We start from the raw sequence: 16,870 nt of genomic DNA, 5'->3' as shown, positions 1-16,870 counted from the left end.
CAGCGGGTGCTGGCCGCGAGCTGCTCGCGCTAGGAGTGGTAAATGGCCTCGGAGCACCGCCCCGCGTGACCTGGGGCAGAGGTGCTGGCCCGCATCGCTCGGCCGACAGGTCTCTGAGGCACCTAGCCAAGCGCACATCCCCTCAAGATCAGCCCAAACCACTACCCGTCCTTGGGAAGCCAGCCGTTACGGTCCTGCCTTAGATAGGACCCCGCTCGGAACATGGACCAACTGTTCTTCTTTGAGTTCACGGTGGACTGGGGCGGCGTTTCATGGCCACCTTTTGTAACATCTGATTCAAGGCACGTGCCCACTGTGCGGCGTTCAGTATTCTGAGTATTCCTGGACTGGCATGGCGGCGCCGCGCCTATGCCGCCGTTTGATGGAGCCGACGCATGGCGATAATACGGGCGCTTCCGCCGCGGACAGTGTCGCGTTTGATGCCGCCGCCGCCTGGGGCCCCTCCACGGCGGTGATTCTGTGTTCTGTTGCGGCGGCGGTTCTGTGTACTGTTTGTTTATGTGGGAACTGTGGGACCGCCGCCGCCGCCGCCGCTGCCTTCCGTCCCCGTCACCTGGCCGGTGGACAGGTGTCCAGTGTCCAGCCGGCGGCAGGCGGCTGGACAGCTGTGTGACCCAGTGACCGTATCTGAGTCGGACCGACGCACGGCCGACCGCCGGCGCTAATAGGACTGGGTGGCGCGTGCCGCTCACTTCCGGCCGGACAGGATGATGACAGGGGCGGGCAGAGTGGACGGTGGTGACGGACGGATTCGGCGCCAATGACGGACGGGTGTGACGGCGGAGACGGGCGGATGCGCCGTTTGCGTGGGACTGTGCCGCTCTGTTGACGTCGAATGCCGCCGAACCGACGTGCCTCGCATTCTGACAGGCTATCGACGGCGACGCCGTTATTGGCGACTTGTCATTACGCCGTCTTCGGACTTGGCCGTGGGAAGACCACGCTGTACGAAGTGGGGTAGAGAATAGGAAAATCGAGACGTAAACTACCACGCTCATGTAACACCACGCTCTGGTTCCGTGCGGATTTTTGTGACTCCCGTCACGCATCATTTTTTACCCACTAATCTCTTTCCTACGTCATCTCGCTTTGTGTCTGGACGGTATCCCTCCATCTGTAACCGTTGTGGTTATTGCGGTCGGAGAAGTTCCTGGTTTTGTCACATATCTACTGACCACGTCATCGTGAGTGCGTGCCGCTCTGTCGCATTTGCATTGTGCTATATTTCAAGTCACGACCCTTTCGGGTTCGGTGCGGACATTGCGTGCTGTGCTGTCTATGCAGAACTGCCGGCCACGCTACGTAGCCAGCCGGGCCGGTTGGTGGGGTGATCGGGTAGAATGAGGAGCTAATGCGGGGTTTCACCGGCCGGCACCGGGCCTGCTCCGGGAATAGACAAGTCAGGGGTGACACCTCACTGCGCGCCGCGGCGCTAGAGCGGCCCCTCGCTTTGCAAGACAGGAGAAGGTGGAGAATGTGGTCGATCTTAGCAGGCTTGTGACAGGGGCCTGGGGTTCATGTTTGGTTGGAGTCATGGAGTGCCAGGGAGAGGGGCTCAGGCTGACGTTGGGCACGTGATCGGTGTGTCGAATTCACGTGACCGGGACCGGTTGGGATGGATTCGCCCACAGAGGTAGTAGTCGCCACCCGCCGCAGGACAGTAGCGAACCCGGCTCTGATGGGAGCTGCCTCTCCGCCGCGCTGGGATGAACCGATGCGTTATCGCGGCTCGAAGGTCGATGTATCGCTAATGACGAATGTCACTCCGAGTCTGCGTCCTCCAAGAACAGTGCTTCCTCACCGCCGCCGCCTCCGCCGCCGCTGCTATGTTCGCCGCTGTTGTTACGGGCAGACCAGTCGCTACCGCGGCTGCCAGTGCATAACAATCGCTCCGGCCTGAACAACCTGTGAATAGGACGCTAATGGGGTGGCGCCTTATGCGGAGCCGGCAGAGCATATGCATAGGGATGTGTATAAATATGCGCGCGGATTGACACGGACGGAATGGTTCCGTCGAGATAAGTGATTGGAGGAGAAGATTGGATGGCATTTGTCGATACTCACTTAAAGCATCGGTGAGCTTTTATAACGCCTGAATGAGAGGAGGACGGGCGTTGTGCTGGCGGTGGCCTTGAACTCAGACCATCCTCTTACCATGTAAAACAGCTCACGCTTTGAGGATTGGCTCCGAAGAATCTGTGAAGCAGATGAAGCCCTGCCTGGATTTGCCCGCTGTTTTATCTCACACCGGCCTCGAAGCTCGCATGAAAAAAAAAATCCATCGTAACCATGGCACCTCATAACTTCATTCCTCTGCCGACCGTGTGCAAACTCATGACTACATACTGGCCATGAAGATTTTTCAGTATTCCCCCGCTATCATACCCCACACACACATCGCCATGGTGACGGGACCGTAACCGGCCGCCGGCGATCTCGCCTGTCCGCACTGCCACGTTTCCGGGCCACTCGTGGGTTACGGCCCGCTGGCGCCCGCCGGCTCGGAGCGGTCGACACCGATGGCCATAGACACGTTCCGGCACAGTTCCGCTGAGAATTGGAAATTGCGTACTATTGTGGTGTCTGTGGTGGTTGGATGGCCATGATCATCGATGTTAGATTGAATTGTGGTGATGCTGCTAGTTAGTTGGGCAGTCTGTTTCTCTAGTCGCTCATTCATGTGATAAGAGCCGCTATTCATAAAGGAACTTGTGGGTGCTCTGTACTTCTTCAGTCTTATGTGACTTGAATGATTGGTTGTATGTATCGCATGTTCCTTCTGCTTTGACTCTACCCATTCCCCCTCTCCCAGGGTGACCACCAGCGAGTAGCGGCACCGGGCGGGGGCGGGGGCGGCCGGCGGCGGCAGCGCGGACCGCCGCCCGAGCCGCCTCACCGCACCACCTCTGTGTCGTGTTCTGCCATGCCACGACCGCTGGATGCTGCCAGCTCGAGCAGTGAGAGCAGCCTGGCCTCGGCCGGACCGGTCAGCACATCTTCACCGGTGATGCGCCGCCGCTCGCAGGTCAGTCGAGAGGGAGGAGAGTAACGAGAGAGAGGGAGGATGGGGAGAAAAGCTTACTTTTCGTAAGTATAGAGGGCTGGGGAAAACGAGGCAGCTTCTACCAAAATGTATCATTTTTATACTGTCTACAGTTTACGTACACTGCAAATGAAATGACAGTGAATTGCGGTACTGGTAGCGGTCCGGATCCACTTATTGTCAGATTGTGGATTTTACCTACCATTGCATAGCCTCTGACTGGTTTGCGTATGGCCTAGTTTTTTTTTCTCGGTGTGATAAGATTTGCTTTCCAATTATCCACATTGAGTCCGAACAATTTTTGCATTGATCGGGGTAACAATGTTGGTTTGAACGAGGAGTGCCAGGTCGTGCAAATAGTTTTCCGACCAGCCACTAGTGAAATTGGTTGACCTTCCTATACACTAAAAATGTTCGATATTTACTCTCTTGTACCCATTGTTCCAGAGCAGTTCCCAAATCGTTAATTTCCGATGGGCAATATATGTCCGACAAAGTAATGAACCCAGGTTTATTGTCGGTGCTTGCGATTTATTTACGAGCGTTTCCTGGCTTTCGTGCGCTATTCCATTGTCGTTTTCCTCCCCAAGTGCGTGTATTCGGTAATTTATTTCAATTTGCGATCAATTAACCGGTATTATTGTTTGTTTCGCTGCCAGGCAGGTTGAGACACGGATATATCCCTATTAAGCAATTCAGCTTTCTGATCCTGCTGTTGTGGTGTGATCGCATAGTGATTCTGTTTTATTGAACATTTATGGCTGTCTTCATTTAGAACCGGATGTAGGAAGTATGTTCAATTTAAGTTACATCACAGTATCGAGCTTCACATAGGAATACGATATCATGACGTACAAAGCTGTTTCCTGTAGCTTACGCCTTTCACAAACCTAGTCTGCAATACGCCACCTTCAGTGAGTGATTTATCGGGTCGGCCACTTCAATTATTTTTCTCATAGTTCCTCATTGAACAAGTACTTATACCGTCGTCTTGACGATGCTTTCTATACTATTGCTGTGTGTCTGTCAAACATTTTCTCTGTGCTGTTGCATTGCCCGGTCGATAGCGTAATTCCTCACTGGATCGTAACAAGAAAACGGTGACGGCTCTCTTCGTGATAACTCCGCCACGGCCACCGTGACGGATTCGTCACGATATCAGAGCGGCGTCACAGTGACGGTCAAACCGTCACTGTGTAACCTATTGCTCTAACCGCGGTACGGGCGATGTCCACATTGACGCTGAGCAGTGAACAGCGAACACAAGAACTATCTTTGTGCAATGGGTATCCAACATCGGCGGTAGTAATGGAGAGCTATGAACGCATTCTTGAGTGGCTATTTGAAAGGCGGTGACGGATTTTAGAGAAGAACGTACCCCACTCTAAAGCTTTTCTGCCTATCATCATTGCCCAGCTGCCGTCAACTGCCAGGGGCTGCAGCGATCAGGGCTGCACCAGCCGGCCGTTCGGTCAGCTCACAGCTCTCCCAATAGCCGGTGTGCCAAGGCCAGTGAGCGATCTCAGAAACCCGAGAGACCCATAAACCTCGTCCCGCTGGCGGCGGTGTGTCCATGGCCCGCCTCTGGCCGAGTGTTGCAGAGGTGCACTGTGTACGATGCTGCACGTGCCCGGTGAGCGGAGACAGCCGGATTGGTCACCACCGAGGCGGGGAGGAGCTGCATTTTGTCCTCTCTCTGGCTGGATTTTGTAAACCGACCGGCCGGCCGGCAGTGGGCGGTGAGCCGGACGCTTGGCTACCGGCCGAACTTTGCGGACCGGTGTATGGAGCGCACTGCCGAGGCCAGTCCGAGCCAGTTACGCAACGGTGGCGGAGCGCGCTTCGATTAGCCTATCGTTGCCGGACATCAAGGAAATGCGCCGGTGAAAGGGAAACCACTGCCGGCCACGAAACACGGCCGTCTTGGAGCGTGCACCGGCCGTGAGCGAACGGCACGGACAGCCGGTCGGTCGGACGGTCGGATCACTCGACCGAGGCACAACGTCACCGCAGACGCCGCCACGGCGGTATACGGGAGCAAAGCGGAACGGACCGTGTTTACTGTTTATTGAATTGGTGGGTCATCGTTTACCGCCCAGCTGCCACTGCCCGCTAACCGCTCCGCCTCTGGTGGCCGCTGTGACCTCCCGATGACCCCGCTGACCTGACCTGTGACCCGTCGGCACGTGACCGGCCACCCTGCTGATTACTCTGCTGACTCACGGCCGGGTCAGTCCGGTAAACAGCTGCGCACAGTGACCAACTGACCACTTACCGCAGCCGTCTGCCAGCTGTCGTCACATCTACATAGTTTATCCTCTGACACCGCTCTTGCGCTCGGCTCCGCCTGCAGTTTCGCCGCCCGGCTGTCCCGCGACCCGCCGTTTGACCTGTGGCCACATGTGTGCCCCCGGGCGACACAGGTCACCGCTGGGAATTGTAGGGCCGACGTTACGCTGCCGCACCGCTGAGGTCACTGCAAGGGTCGCGCTCGCGAAGACGGCGGGGACGGTTGGCGTGTGTCCGTCACCTGCGCAGGCTGTGGATGTGATGGGGGAGGGTGGCGCAATAAAGCAGTCGTCTAACGATTGGTCGTCACGAACAGGTGACACGGGATGGGGAGGAGGTTATTGAGGCTCTGGTCATCTCGCGGTGAGTGGGATGAGTCAGTGTGGGCGCCGTCACTGGGCTAAGCGGCTGCCGGCGTGAGAGAAAGCTTCGTTCACATGGTCTTGTCAAGGATGTGGATTTAGGTACAATATATACTTTAATCTCTCGCCATAAATTAAAAACGTATCCTTGTTCGATAACCAACACCGTAGTCGCAGTAAGTGTCGTTCAACCTAACGGCTTCCCGTGTTTTTGTGTGCTCAGCTGAGATTGGTTAGTTTGGGATTAATTGGGTGCCAGTTGGGCGATTCGGCGCGATAGGGACGGATGTGACCGATGGCTCCAGTCTGACCGATGATGTCGGGGCGGTTCGGTTCGATCGGTCAGCCTGCTGCTCCGGCGGCAGAGGGTGTAGCGATATTGTTTGCTGATCGATCGGTGAAGAGTTTGGGCGCCGGAAGCGGTTCAACCGCCTCTGGATGGATGATTGTGCTCGGAGTTCTTTACTCAGCAGGGCTGGTCTGGAGGAAATTAAACAGGAGCTGATCACGTATTAAAAATGGCAGATGTTTCCTTAATCCTACCCACAACGGTAGCATGAGTTCCAGCTGCACCACAGACGGTGTCAGAACTAAAACAGCTGTGCCTGCAGAGCTGACCCCTGGCCATGAGTCACGTCCGGGAGTCGCTGTCATGTCAGGTGACAGCTGGTGACGGTCCGGTTAGTCCGTCTGGTGACAGCTGGTGACGGTCCGGTTATTTCATCTGGTGATAGGGGACGGACAGCTGACATCGCTATGACGTGCCCGACGGCCTGCCTGTCTGTTCGTCAGTCAGTCACTTGTCGGGCTAACTCCTACCTGATCTGGTAATCCAGTCAGACTAACGGATTGTAGGTCACGTTATCCACCACCTGAACCGAAAACTTTGTCTTGTCCGCTCACGGTCAATTCCTGAGCTAAGGCGCCAAGCGCTGTTTTCTAACTGTAAAATCTTACCGACACCCACCCACCCACGGTACGGGTGAGTTGTGTATTGAGATGTCGATACGCAGTGTGATGAACGATCTCATTTGGAGAGATTCGAGCCACAGAACAATGCTCGGCTTTTTGTGGTGGATCATAACGCCAGGTCACGGAGCAGATCGTGAGGCTCGACAAACTACACGGTGTCCAGTGAGGGGGTGTAATTTTGATGTGTGGGTGAACGGTGTTCAGTGCGTGTGAGAGCGAACGGGCATAAGAGACTGGTTCGTTGTCAACAAGCTTCCACGAAGCTTGACGTGACTGTATTGACAGAACTAGAGGCAGTTGTAAGGTGGGACCTCACCAGCGATTCCCGACCACCACCTGGACTTGTGGTCGGTTTGGAATGGGTGCTTGGATGTAGTCCCCACCATTGTCTCCCGCGTTTATCGTACACACATCGTCCTTCCTAAGGACTGGCCGTTCGGTGCTCGCGTCATAACCACACCGAATTTCCACATTTTATAGCTGACTGGACACTCTACCTGTTGTCCGCGTATAGCCCCGACAACCGTTTACTCATAGTCCATTTCCACACACTCCTGGCTAGTTGTCAGATGTTATTTCTCCCCATTCGCCCGCAGGTGTGGGTAATGGGTATGCAAGTGGGCTGTCAGTGGTAATACCCCTGCCAGGTGTTTACCGACCGGGGCACGGGGGAGCGGGGTTAGGGCGCGGTCCAACACCAACGGTTCAACACACACCACCGCTACCACTGCAGGGCCAGTTCTGTAATTAGGCGGGTCTGGACCACGCCCATAGCTGGTTAACGGGAGATGTAGATTGACACGCCCGTGAGGAGTGATTCATACCCTCGTCGAGGGTGCAGATCCGGCCCGCCCGATACCCCGCATCTGTCTTGCATCGTTGCAGTGTTGATGAAGCGACCCAGTCCAACGCATGGGGACTCCAGGACGGGTGCCCTGCGCCTTCCTTCCATGATGGTGGATCTGCCCTATCCTGTCTACGTGGGCCGCTCTATCTTGACCATGTGGGCTGTTCTATTCTTGCCTCATGGACCGTCATATCCGTGCCGTGTGGGCTACCCTATCCTACCGAGTGGGCAGACAGTATCGGGTGGACTGAAGGCTAACCTGGCCTTGAGGAGGAGACCGCTCCATGGGCTCACTCTGAGTAATGATGCGCTGCGACTGGTTCTTTGCTGGTGCTCAGTGAACTGTGAGCGGTACAGAATCGGTGTGGGGAGGCCGGCTGTCGGGAGCTGGCTTGCGTGATGTCATAGAATGCTCTGAGGCATATATAAAGAGGTTCTGCCTGATGAATTTGGGGGAAGGCGATACCGATATTGCGGGAAGTCTTACCGATATCGTGCGTAGATTGCCATTAAATATGCTATGTGCCGTGCACCGGCGCACTTCTGAATATTTACCGACGGCGACGCAGGAGAGAGGGCGGCCAGCGATTGGCCTATGTCGCAAGGGGTGCGTGTGAGTTTCACGACGCCCCGAGTGCCGGGTCAGGGGTCGTGACCTGCTATTGACCGGGTCATCTGATCCGGGGTCGGCCGGCGGCGGCGCGGCCCCCCAGTGACCTGCTGTCGGACGGGAGCCAGTCACGAGAGGGTTCGGAGGTGTCCCGGTCACGGCACTGGTGTCTGATCACGATCGGACCCTTCTCTGGCCGCCGCAGCGAGCGGCCTTGTGTCTCTGAGTAGCCGTGACCGCGGCCCGGGATCTCCAACACGTCACGAGCTGCCCCGCGGTCTGAGCCGGGCCCACTCACCGTGTGATCGCTGGCCGGTATCACGGTATCGGCTCCGGCCAGCGGCGACACTCACCTGTTCCACGGCGGCCCTGTTTATCGCGCTGTTTAGCGGTGTTCGCTGCCTGTAGCCGTACCGTGCCCCCGGCAGTCGCGTGGCGGCCGCCCCCGGCGCTTCGGCAGCGCCGCTCACCACCGCTTTCACACGCTTATTGCCAGGCGGCCGCAAAGAAAGCGCGAAATTTGCTCCTCTGATGAGAAGCATTTCGTTTCCGTCGCTGTTTCGGACAGTTTCGGCCACGTTTCGTCCGGTTCCGGCGGCGCTGGGTAGTTTCACTGATTAATGATCTCTCATAGAGGTGTGGGCGGCTTTGGAAGCGGTCCCATTCTCGCCTCCGCTGTCACTAGAGAGAAGTAGTGAGCCCCCAGGCCTGCAGGGCTCGTGTGACGCCGCCACTTCATTAATGTAAAAAATCATCCACTTCCACTTGTCGGCGGTATAGCGCGCTGCGGAAAGGAACGGCTGGGAGGAAATTTGGATTTATGTCCCCGTGAATGTGGTTCTATCCCTCGTATCGGCGAATGGCCTGCAGCGGACTCCAGGCCGCAGTGTTAGCTGGAATGCAAGGCAGCCTGGTCCGGGACTGCAGCGCCCCGTGTCGATAACGCTCCGATGACTTGGGCGGCCTCCTCGCCGCTAGCTGGGCGGCGTCATCAGCGCGATGGCGCCCCGGGTGGCCGGCCGACGTGCGTTTATAGCCGTGTTCGCTGACTTTAAACCGCTGCCGCCGGCCCGAGGTGCCGACCACGCAGCCTTGGCGCTCAGGCGCGGGGGCGGAGGCTCATAAGGCACGCCGGAATGGAGGGAAGCCGCCGCCGGGCGGCCCGCCCCGCCTCGGCCCGGCGCGGCGCAGAAGGACAAATGATTTAAACGGCGATTTGTAAGAAGAGGCGGCTGCCGGCGCGCCGGAGACGTCCCACGTCGGTCTGGGATGACGGACGGCCGGGTCGGGTCATGTCGGGTCAGGGGCCGTGGGGATACCTCGCGCGGCTTTCAGCCCCGGGACGTAGCTCTGTTGTGTCAGCCTGCAGTGACACCGTGCGTACCTGCAATTCGGCCGTGACCCGCCCCAGTGGCTCCCAACGGCGGCCGCAGCTCGTGACAGGGCAATTCAGGCCCAGAGATGGATGTCACCTTGTGTTTGGCTGTTTGAGACTCTTCCTCTGAAGTATCAACCCCCGGCAGTAGTTCTAGAGTTCTAGGTGATATTTTCTGCCGCCGTCTCCTGCAACACGAAAAGGGAACGAGGGACGACCATATTTTCTCACAATGCAGCCAGCCATGATTTTAGCTGTCGAAGCCAACGCCCTGTGTCAGTGACTCTGACTGGATTTTAGCGTTGTTTCAAGCTACCTCTTAACGAGTCACTCTGGTGTAAGTCCAGGATTTATCGCCAGTTGTGCGCCTTTCGGTCGTTTTTCGATCGCCCCGCGCCTGGTTCCGGGAGCGGCTCAGAAAGGTGGCCACGCGTCTCGGTCGCGGAGAAATCGGGTGATGTATGGCCGGGACCAGCTCTGAGCGGAGCGCCGCAGCCGAGGCCGAGTCTCCGGTTCCCAGCCGAGAGTGGTGTTTTACCCACCGGCCTGGGACGGCTTGTCCCCGCCAGCGGCGCGTGCTATGGCAGGCGCGTGCGGCTTGCACGACCGCCCCCGCCTGCCGCCGGCCGCTCTCCCTGAGGCGCTGGGAAACGCGTGCCGCATCTCGTAACATTTCTCAGACATTCTCCGTAAGTGGCGGTTGCTGAGGAAATCTCACGGCGTCACTGTTGCCTTGTAGCTCACGGAAGTGGGCTACTCAACAACTGGTTAGTGATACGCTCGTGATTTGCTGGGTAGTGTGTCATTTCGGAAACAATTTCAGCCAAAATAAATAATTCTGTTTATCTTTCCTCTCCAACAATGAGGTAAAAGTGCATTGCGCCAGCTATTGCAGTGTGTTTTGTTGTGATGCTCCTCAGCCTGACCCGTGTCTCCCTGCCCTGTTGCAGAGGTCATCATCGAGCCACTCGAGCGGCGGCCATCGCACGCTGCCGCGCACCCAGAGCGACTCGGCACCCCCGCCTAGCGACCAGGTGGACCGAGTACCACGTCTGGGTGACCCGCGTCCCGCGCCGGCCGCCGCTGTCAGCTACAGCAGTTGCAAGGTGAGTGTCCGTCCCAGACTCCTAATTTCGAGATGATCATCACAACATTGACGTAAAGATGTCCCAGCCTCTTTCCGTCTGTTCGTTTTATTTATCTGTTCCCGGTGTGCGCTCCGTGTAGCATCTCTCCGCTGTGCTCCCTCGTGTGTATGCTGTTCACATCGTCGTGGGTACAGCGTCTCGCATCATCGAACCGCCGTTGACGGCGTATTTCTGCCGGCTGCAGTTCTCACGCAATAGTACTCCGCCAGAACGAGTTGTTGGTGTCCAGTGATGCAACGTCAGACGATTCACTTTCCAGCAGTTCCGCTTCAACTCTCCTGAATTCACTTTCCTGTGGTATGTCCCAACTCAGCTGCATCCTTTATAGTTCTGTCCGGGTCATTGACCGCGCTGTGTCGGGCAGTTAGCTGACCTCTGTCTCTCTCGGCGCACCTCTCGACTTGGGTTCGGTAATTATGGTGGCAGTTTGAGTCTGTTCATGTAACGTGCATGTAGCCTGTAGGTAACATGCATAGGTAATAGGTATGTTCATACGTGGATCATGTAAAGTGTTTTGTACCTGGTGAACTGTATGTATGTACCTACCTCGTGCCTATTTTCACCGTAACGCCCACGTTTCTGTGGTTGGTGAAAATAAATGAAATAATAATAATAATAATAATAATAATGGAGGGTTTATGCGTGGAGTCGACGGTGCGGCCCGGCTAATCGTCCCGTGTGTTCCATGGATGACACTGATGTGGTGAAAAGGTGACTTCATATCACCGGAACTCCCTCCAATTGCTTCATTGAGGTCACCAACCGACCAAGCGGCAGGCGTCAGTTACACGGTCACACCTGTTACAGGTGTTTGTTTGGGGACACACACGATACTCAGGTGTTCACTGTTGAGGATGAGGATGTCTTTTGTGTAGCATCCTCCGTTTACTTCTCGGGTGTTGGGAAGTTTTCCGCTGCCCGCGGCTGTTTGATTGTGTGCGTGTTTTACTATCGTAACTCATGCATCATGCTCACAAAAAGGCGGGTTCATTGACAACCCCCTTCGAATTAAGATCGAGCACAAAGGTTGGCACCGTTTGTATTGATCGTGATCCGTTCGACACCTGGTTAAACTGGGGTATGTTTATTGTTCGTAGCTAGTTACCAGGTGGTGACCTGTTTATGTCTACCGGGTTCCGGGCTAGTCTCGTCGCGAAGCGGAACTACAGTCATTCCAGGTGTGCGCACCTGATCAGGAACTGAGTTGGATGACAGTTCACCTGAGCTTTATGTCATCGCACCTGTGCCGTAACTATCGTAACTAGCAAGTCGTGATAATGGTCTGGAGACACTGGATACACCAATAATCCGGGTTGACTCAGAGCTGGGACCGGGCGTGAACCTGGTATAAAAGCACTATTCCATCTTCCGCACCCTCTCCTTCCGCCGCCTCTGTTATCGGTAGCCGCTTGGTACACGTCTGGAGCGGTGTATTGGCACTCGGAGCAGCGACTGGGCTGCGTGCCATCGTCTCCCCTCCGCCACGTGCGCAGTGCGGTGTTCCGGTGCCGAATTTAGCGCCGGCCGGTGGACGGCAGACACCCCGCTCGGCCGGTCTAAATCGGTATCTGTGCCGTCGCTCCCTCGCCGCTGCCGATGGAGACTGATGAAGCGGTGCTGTGCGTTGTGCTGCGTCTACTCTGGTAGACGCAGCACCTCCTCGTACCGTCCACGAGCCAGCCGTTGTAGCGTCTCTAGCTCGTGACGATGAAGGCCTCGACACGTTGACACTGTGACACCTTGTGTAGAATCGTTACTTTTTCAGACGGAGAATCTCGCCGAGAGAGCGATGATAAGGGTCATTGGGAGGGAGACGGGTGTGGTTAGGCGTGGGTGATCTTTCGTCGGAGGTCAGCCTTTGATATGGCGGCCTTTCTAACTGATTCATCGCTCTCTTTAATTGATTTATCGCCCAGCTTTCACGTCATGTAGGCAGCCTCGTTTTTTGGGCGGTGCCGATCAAATAAAAAGCGATTTGAATTAAGATATTGGTATTAAAAAGATGTTACTGCTGAAATCCGAATGCCTCATACTATTTTTGTGCCAAATCTTGAAGCAATATCACTTAATTCATGTGTAATAGTGCTGAGTGCATAACACTTTCGCAAACTGACCTGTGGAAGCCATTTTGCTCACAGGCATTGCGCTCAGCATTGCTGCTGCGTTGCGACTATAGCAACAGGGCTGCATTTCTTTTGCAAACACCGGATCCCCGATTGCGCGATGCTCAGCATGCCATAACGGTTCCTTCCCTGTCCAGCAGCGTCCTTCAGCCCCGTCTCTGTCGTTGTGCTGGTGTTGAGTGTTGACGTGGCTGACCGCAGCGGGCCGGGTGGCGACAGGAGAGACTGGTCGCACCCCGGGTCAACTCTGCCCGATCCCGGCCGAGATAGGGGCCGACGGTGACCGCACCGCGCAGAACGGCGTCCTGTCCTGAGCTGGAGCAGCTCCTCCGCCGACTTAATGTCGCCGCCCGCAGCAACAGCGGAGTTTCTGCGGAGTGGGAGAGCTGGGCCCGGCCCTGGTGAATTAAACAGGCGGGACGGGGTGCTGCGTCACTGGTGGTGCGGTGTGGTGGGCTCAGTGTGCCACTGCCGCAGAATGATAACTAGGGAGCTGCCGTGGCACGAAACTGAACTAAGGCGAGCAACGGAGCTGCTTTGCCAGTGATGGACGCAGCTGCTTCCTCGGCTTCCTTGAAGGCGGATCGCGAGGCTGGTGGATCACTCTCGCCAGCAGAGGATCGGAATTCGGATGAGATCAAATCGTCTCGCGATTTGTCTAGTTCTGTTCTGCGCCCTGCAAACCGTGCAGCGCGCTTGACGGAAGGTTTGAAGAACCTTCTTTGGAGTCAGTGAATTGGGTTCCAGACCATCTCCGGACTGGGCTTAGGTCAGCCGACAGGAGAGTCCGGATTGGAATAGTGATCAGGTCACTGACTCTTAGTTCGCCTGTGAACCGCTGAACGTGGTGGCTCCAACCTTTTAAAAACCGGCCCAAGCCTGTTATGGAAGTCATTGGCATGGAATTCAGATTAATCATCCGCGTCGTGCGATGGACGAAAGACTTAGCGGTTCCCAGGAATTGAGATTTTGACGTGAACGCCGTCGATAGCATACATTAGTCATGGTTTGATGGACGCATTTTTAACGTCGACGTTATGGGTCGATGCAATCATGATGTTTTTGTCTGGTTGGCCATTGGCGGTAGCACTATTTTATGGTGACGATGGATCGTTAAGTGTATAACTCGCCAACGACATTACAGTTTTACCTGAACTCTGCTACAAACCGTGTCTTGTCTTCCTCCGTTCCCTGCTGATCAAGGAAAACTACACGGCTAGATAGAATCTCGTCCATTTTGCAAACGTATGCCAATTTGTTCGGTGTCATCAATTGCACTATCGATTGTTCCAATCTCGTCTGTTTATCGTACCATCGTGAGCGGTGTCAGAATCAGCTGTCATTGTCTGCGCTCATCCTGCGAGTGACCGTCACTTTGTCGATTTCCATTGTTACGAACCACCGTTTACAAGTCACCTCACCGCTCTGCATCGTTTCAGGTCCCGGAGATTGTCCGTAAGCGTCAGTACCGCGTCGGCCTGAACCTCTTCAACACAAAACCAGAGAGGGGTGTGGCCTACCTGATGGCGCGAGGGTTCCTGGACGAGACGCCTCAGGGGGTGGCGCGCTTCCTCATCACGAGGAAGGGGCTGAGCAAACAGCGGATCGGCGAGTACCTCGGAGACCTGCAGTCGCCCTTCTGCGCCGCCGTCCTAGAGTGAGTACCGACGACCGAATGGAGGGAGGGGGATGATTGGGGAGGGGAAAAGTGTCTTTTTTCCTGGCCATGGCTGATGCCATGAACTGTTTAACTGTCTGTGAACTTTAGAGCTAGTGAAATGACTGGAACGGTTGGATTTTTTTTTTTTTTTTTGCAAGTTGACAGTCGGGTTACTGCAGTTCAGTGTCACTTGCTGACTCATTTCGCATAGATCAATTTGGCCAATGCAATGGACCATCTTTTCCTGCGACAGCAACATATCAGTCCAGCGATCGCACGGCTATAGACCACTGCTGACTGGAGCTGGATGGGGCGGTTATCGTCCCTCCCGCGGTCGCTCGACCCATCTGTGTGGTCTGCTCTGATGGTGGGCTAGTGATGACCCCTACACCGCCATACGCCCAGCCGTGCCCTGTCAGTGACCTGTACCAACGCCAGGTGACAACGGTAATGGTTTGGTGTGACCCCTCGACAATCTCATTTGACCTGTGGTCTCATGTCATTGGCCGACGGTCTCAGCGTTTGGGTATGGTTAGGAGACTGTCGGGGATGATTGTATCTCACCCTGGGAATCGTCTCCTATTGTGTGTCATGGTTTGGTCTCAGCGCGCTTTCAGCTGTGGTCTCGGCGTGTTTTGGCAGCCCGTCCTGTGTCGCGCCGACTGGGGGTCTTTGTGCTGACACCGGTCCGACGCGTGTGTCCCAGCGACCGGTGAGGGGCCGGCCGCGGTGGGCCGCTCCTACCTATGGAGATGAGTGGTGTCGCCAGGCCTCCGCTGCCTGGCACACATCACCCGGGTCATCTGTGGAGCGGAGTGCCCGGGGCGGAGAGAGGGACTGGTGGTGGGAGAGAGCGGGTGGGCTGCCGTCACGGGATCGGCCTGTCAGAATCAGTTGCCACGGCGGCAGGCTGAGACTTGAGAACTGCAGTTGGTTTGGCTAGACGATCACGTTCACCAATAGTGGCTGGTATGATAGAACCGATACTGGCATTGCGAAAACAATCCGTCACGAACCATGGGCCTGAGTCGTATGAACACCAGTCAAGCTTTAAGTCTAAAAGTCTGGCCGGTTTCATGGTGCTGTCCTGGTGCGGTTTTATGATCTCTGAGCTACGATACGACCGATGCTAGAATAGCGAAGACAGCCCTTCATGAACTATGAACCTGAGTCATATTAGCATTCAAGTTTTAAGTCCAAAAGTTTTGCTGGTTTTATGATGCTGTGCGGTTTTATTATCTCTATGCTTTCATTGACATTATTGTGCGAGTGTCTGTAGTGCGTCAGTACGGTCGTGGCGCTCATGACATCGCCACAGCGGACGATTAGTCCATCTGTGATTAATCTGTCGTCGTGCGGTTGTTACGACTGCGTGGCACACTCGAAGCCCACGATTGGAGCGGAAACAGCTGACCTGTGACCCCGGCTCGCAGCGCCGCATTGCCTAACACGGGGCTCGTGCCGCTCATTTACTCTGTGGGCTCACGAGTGGTAGGTACACTAAGCCAGCGTTGCAGCGTGTAACCTTGCCGCTGCCGTCGTAAACCTGGATCATGATCATTTCATGCGGGGCTCGGTTTCGCCAGTCCTTTACCGCCGGACTGCTGAGCTGATAACGGGTGTAGTGCTGAGCTGATTCTGCCGCCAGCGCTGGGCGGTGGCTTGCAACTGGTCAGGGACGATTTCTAGCAGTCCCACACTCTGCTTTGTGAAGCTCTGAGCCGGTAACACATGCGTGACCGCGCACTGAGCCAGTATCCATGGCGCAATGTGCTAATGTATGCAGCGGCTCGGAGTGGACCGGTCTGTCAGCCAGCTGGGTGGACCGAACAGGACTGTCGCCGTGTGGCACCGAGGACTCTCCCGGGACCTGTGTGGGTGTAGCTCAGCGATAGGACAGGCCGCGGGGCATGACTCGTGCCGTGGTGGAATAACCACCCTCGGCACCTACCTGACCGGGTCTGCCGGGCAGGTGAATGGTGGTGTCCTAGTGAGTGATGGTGAGCACTGAACAGCTGAAGGAGTTCTGAGAGCAATGAGGGCGCAAAGTTGCCCTCGACGAACTATTCGACAGCTGAAGCTGCTTGGAGCTGAATTCATAGTGCAAAGCTGCAGCTGCCTCATTGCCTCATTACCCTGTTTTGAAGCTGACTGGCTTTCGGAATGCGGTTACGTTGCACATGCGGATTTCCCTCCCTGGATTTTGAACAACAGCTGGCATTCCTTCACCCCATGAGCTCTTCCGCGTGGTTGGTTTATAGTTCATGACTAATGACTTCACATATTCGTTCAGGATTCGTTAATATCTTCTGCACGGGTGGAACAAACTACGTAAGTTTCCGAAAATATCGGAAGATTTTTGAATGAAGATATGTCGGTTCATTCAATACCGAGAAAGTGTGAAGTGATTTAGCACTAAA

At 55.7% G+C, this 16,870-nt stretch overlaps 1 protein-coding gene across 4 annotated transcripts in view; it reads left to right on the top strand.

The window, feature by feature from the left end:
- The window catches only part of LOC122394541 (IQ motif and SEC7 domain-containing protein 1-like), a 125,198-nt gene that overhangs the window by 82,211 nt on the left and 26,117 nt on the right, over window positions 1-16,870 (top strand). For all 4 annotated transcript variants that reach the window (XM_043391495.1, XM_043391497.1, XM_043391498.1 and 1 more), the window contains 3 exons: window positions 2,834-3,046; window positions 10,470-10,625; window positions 14,230-14,447. In XM_043391495.1, the coding sequence (XP_043247430.1) occupies window positions 2,834-3,046; window positions 10,470-10,625; window positions 14,230-14,447 (587 nt within the window). The remainder of the gene's footprint in view (window positions 1-2,833; window positions 3,047-10,469; window positions 10,626-14,229; window positions 14,448-16,870) is intronic.

This window comes from Amphibalanus amphitrite, unplaced genomic scaffold, assembly GCF_019059575.1.
Source record: "Amphibalanus amphitrite isolate SeventyFive unplaced genomic scaffold, NRLGWU_Aamphi_draft 000597F_arrow, whole genome shotgun sequence".
In the NCBI taxonomy this organism is placed as follows: domain Eukaryota; kingdom Metazoa; phylum Arthropoda; class Thecostraca; order Balanomorpha; family Balanidae; genus Amphibalanus; species Amphibalanus amphitrite.
This window is presented reverse-complemented; position numbering and strand designations above follow the sequence as displayed.